General features: G+C 46.3%; 1 protein-coding gene across 1 annotated transcript; it reads right to left on the reverse strand.

Annotated features, from left to right (window-relative positions):
* Positions 1–1,178: 1,178 nt before the first annotated feature.
* On the reverse strand, positions 1,179–2,829 carry LOC107278156 (transcription factor bHLH18). The gene is made up of 3 exons (XM_026024374.2): positions 2,229–2,829; positions 1,767–2,144; positions 1,179–1,637 (listed from the first exon to the last, which is right to left on the reverse strand). Exons 1-3 carry the CDS (start codon positions 2,694–2,696, stop codon positions 1,566–1,568), a joined length of 918 nt encoding a protein of 305 aa, XP_025880159.1. The 5' UTR covers positions 2,697–2,829; the 3' UTR covers positions 1,179–1,565.
* Positions 2,830–3,931: the final 1,102 nt, after the last annotated feature.

Here is a 3,931-nt window from a genome sequence, read left to right on the forward strand (position 1 = left end):
GTGCTCAATTCTTGTCATATATACCGAAAGGAAAACTGCTAGTATTCCACGTTATTATTTTGACATGCATGTAGTTTGCAATATATTACTTTGATATGAATGTGTTCTGCAATATAGTACTCTAACATGGATAATGGTGTGTATACCAACATGCCCAGATGCAGCATGTTGTTCAATTCATCAGTTCATGACAGTGCTGAGTTTTCAGGGGTAGCGTTTACCCAAACAAGAAAAAAAAATCGAGGTGTATTTACAATACAGCTGGAAAGATCACAAGGATTATTTTCTTGGGGCACTTGAAAATACAAGTGTAAAGTTTTTACACTTATAATTTTTTTCAATGTTTCCAGGCAGGCCTCTAATCTTACGAATTCTTTACCATTAGATCAAATATAGCGATACACGAAGCTCCCTAATTTCCTCTTTTATCTTCTCCACCACCTTCTTCACTTTCTTGATTTGCCGCTAGCCACATGCAGTCAGAGGCACTCTGCGACCCTCTGCCTTGCATCGGCGAGGCCCGCTAGCTAGCCCAAGACCTCCACCCCTCCGACTCTATTTTTCTTTTCCCTTAAAGCTAGCCTATCTCCCCCGTGTGGAAACGGATCCCCTGACTTTGTGTAGTTTACAGTTATGGCACTGACATGTGGACCTTACCAATGTATGGCCCACATGTCAGTATCGCAACTGTAAACTGCATAAAGTTATAAAGTTATAGGGGAGTCTCATTCCCCCCTTATGGTTCCTCCCATTCTACCATTTTCTCTTTCTCTGGCGTTATTTATGCCCCTCCTACCTTCATTGCTTTCCACTGTCCCTAAAGCTCCTAAGGCTGTGTTCTTTGGTCTGTGTTCACAACCCCTCTCCCTTGTATTTCGCATACACGCTTTTCAAACTACTAAACGGTGCGTTTTTTAAAAAAGTTTCTATCCGAAAGTTGTTTAAAAAATCATATTGATCCAACTTTGAAAGAAAGTTAATACTTAATTAATTACGTGCTAATGGAACACTCCGTTTTCTGTGCGGAGGAGATGGGTTCCTAACCCGAACAAACGAACGCAGCCTAATGCTAGAGAACTCCTCCAACTCCCACTCAGCAGAGTTTATGGAGCGGTCAGCCACGCACTAATCATCTAACATGAGATCCGAACAATTTATACGCTACGTACTTCTTCGAATGAATCAATACATCTTTGGTCTCTTCATATAATGCCAATTGTACATTTTTTACGTACATAATACCAGGGGCGGAGACAGCGTGGGGGCGGAGGGTCTTTAGACCCCCCTACCCCCTAATATACCATTAGAGCCCCCATAATACCCCCTAAAATTATAATCTATATATTCATATATGAGGGGCTAATATAGACTTTGTTTGAGGTTGTTAAAATGCTTAAAAGGCTAAAAAGGCTAAAAAAGTCCTAAAACCAACCCTAAATCTCTCTTAGTTGCTCTTGATCATTTTGGTTTAGCCCCGCTATAATTTTTTCCTGGATCCGCCACTGCATAATACTTATACTAGTCACTTGTCCTCTGTACACCAGTTTCCTTTTTTTTTTCTGCCTTCATTTGAAACCTCTGACAGCCACGGTCAGGTTCTTTACAAGCTCAACCGCTGTCGAAAAACCCTCTTCGATCTGCACAAAACTGAAACCTGTCAAAACCAGCTATAACAACAACCATCTAATTACAATTTTACAGCCACATTTACACAGATGCGAAACCCAAATGATCTAGGAGTAGTAGACAGGTAAAGCTAGCCTTGCCTTTGCAGTGATGGTGATGTTGAGGCAGGAATCCGTGAACGGCACGACGCTGGTGTTTATGATGGACAGTCCCTGCTTCTCGAGCTCGGAGAGGATCATCACCAGCAACCCTCTCCTCTCCTTGCAGCAGATTTTCAGGAGGACGGTGTTGCCATGGATGCTCGCCTCCACGGTCGGGCTGGAGCTGGAGCTGGACCCATCGTCGGTACCGGAGGAGGCGCTGCCGCCATCGTCGTCGTCGACGGTGATGCGGCACTTGCTCTCGAAGGCGGTGGTGGGCTCGGCCGTTCTCCGCGAGCCTTCCTCCAGGGCCTTCACCTTCTCCTCCAGCTGCTTCACGTAGTCGATGGTGCTCCCCAGGAGGGAGATCTTGTCTGTCTGAGAGAGAAATGGACAACCGTGTTAATGCCGCATTTGCCAAGGAATCAATGCACGCCATGATCGGGGCACATGTACACACACCTTCTTGAGGCCGGGGACAATGGTGGCCAACGCCACGAACTGCTGCTGCAGCTTCTCCCGCCGCTTCCGCTCCGCGATGACGTGCTCCTGCGCGTTCGCGGGCGGCCTGCTCCTCCTCTCCGGCGGCTGCTGGAACACGCCGACGCCGTCGTCTTGCTGCCATCCCCTTCCGGAGAAGTCGAGCGTGGTGGTACTACCCTGAACCTGACCGGCGAAGGAGAGGACGTTCGAGGACGAAGGCGACGGCTGCTGCACCTGCTCCTTCTTGGTCGTCGCCACCGCTCCGAACGCCAAGCTTGGCAATGCCGACGAGCCACCGAAGGCCGGGAAGCTGGAGCAGTGAGACGGATGGAACTGGTTTGGCGCCATGGATGCTGGGTAGAACTGATCAAATCGAACTGGTTGCTCGACGAGCGGCGTCCCAGCGAATTGCTCTTGCATCCTGGCGTGCTCTTCTTGATGATACATGTAGGTTAACTCTTCAGGCTCCTGACATTAACAATGCAATAATCATTTCGTCATACGCTTTGCTCGAAGATTTCAGAGCTTACATGGAAGGACTGGATGTACTTGCCGGCTCCGTGAGCCACTGGTTTTGCTCGTCCATCGCCTAATGTTAGCTTGGGCCTTGGTGTCGTCTGAAACTCTGAATCCTGAAGAACTCGAAGGCAAATACACGTACTTCTTGCCCGTTGAATTTGCTTTCGCTGTCTCCTATCTCCTCTTGACTTCCGATCGATCCTCTCGTGATTTATATACAGGCCAACCGGCCGTGTGAACTACTGAAACAGTCTGAAGTCTGAACCTATGGGCATTGCTGTTCCGAATAAGGCGTCCACGTGCTCCTTGTTGCATTCGGGAGATAAGGTGTAGTTGAGGCGAGTACTGAGCACCCAGCAAATATTTGCACGTTTGGCTCTGCACACGCGTTTCAATTTCTTTTTCAGTGCCTTTTCAGGTGTAGTCTGGTTCCATGTTGACATCACGGCATTGATCTCGGGAGATCTGTTGTTATCTTCTGGTATCTTTTTTTTCTCTCTCGACCAGAAATATGCGATCTGAAGAAGAGTTCAAACAACTCTTTCTCCCAGAAATATGCGATCTTATAAAAGAATAGTTCAAACAACTCTTCGAGCAGACCTCAGCAAGACCTGTCTGAAGATTCAGTAGGTTCGACGACAGTGACACTTTGTTAGATAGTGTGCTCATCTGACGACGAAACGAAAGCACTCAAAAATTCGATCCTTGCAGCTGAGTTGTGCAATTCGTACATGGATATGTACTGGCTGCATCGAACCAAATCGGATGGTACAGTAGGTAGCTGGATGGTGATGTTTTTGGACGGATGTGTACATTTTTTGTTGGACGTAAGTCCACACTACGCAGTTTGTGAACTTCGTCAGCAGTTTGCATGCTATTACTTTATACTTCTACAATTGTTTAGGGATACATGTGAAAATGGTGCTGCATTCTTTATGATGAATCAGCAAGCTTTAGATTACAAAAAGCAAATCCCAAGAAAGAGGGTTCAGATCAAAGTACAAATACGAACAACTGTTCCAGGACAGCTAACCTGAAGAAGAAGAAAAAGAGGACGAATCCACCATTGTTTTAACTCGACCCCATCAATGAGGTTAAGCTACTTATTAAAATATCATATTGCTGCACTAGTGTTTCAAGTGTGTAGCTTGAAATACGGTTTA

Source organism: Oryza sativa, chromosome 3, assembly GCF_034140825.1.
Source record: "Oryza sativa Japonica Group chromosome 3, ASM3414082v1".
Taxonomy (NCBI): Eukaryota; Viridiplantae; Streptophyta; class Magnoliopsida; order Poales; family Poaceae; genus Oryza; species Oryza sativa.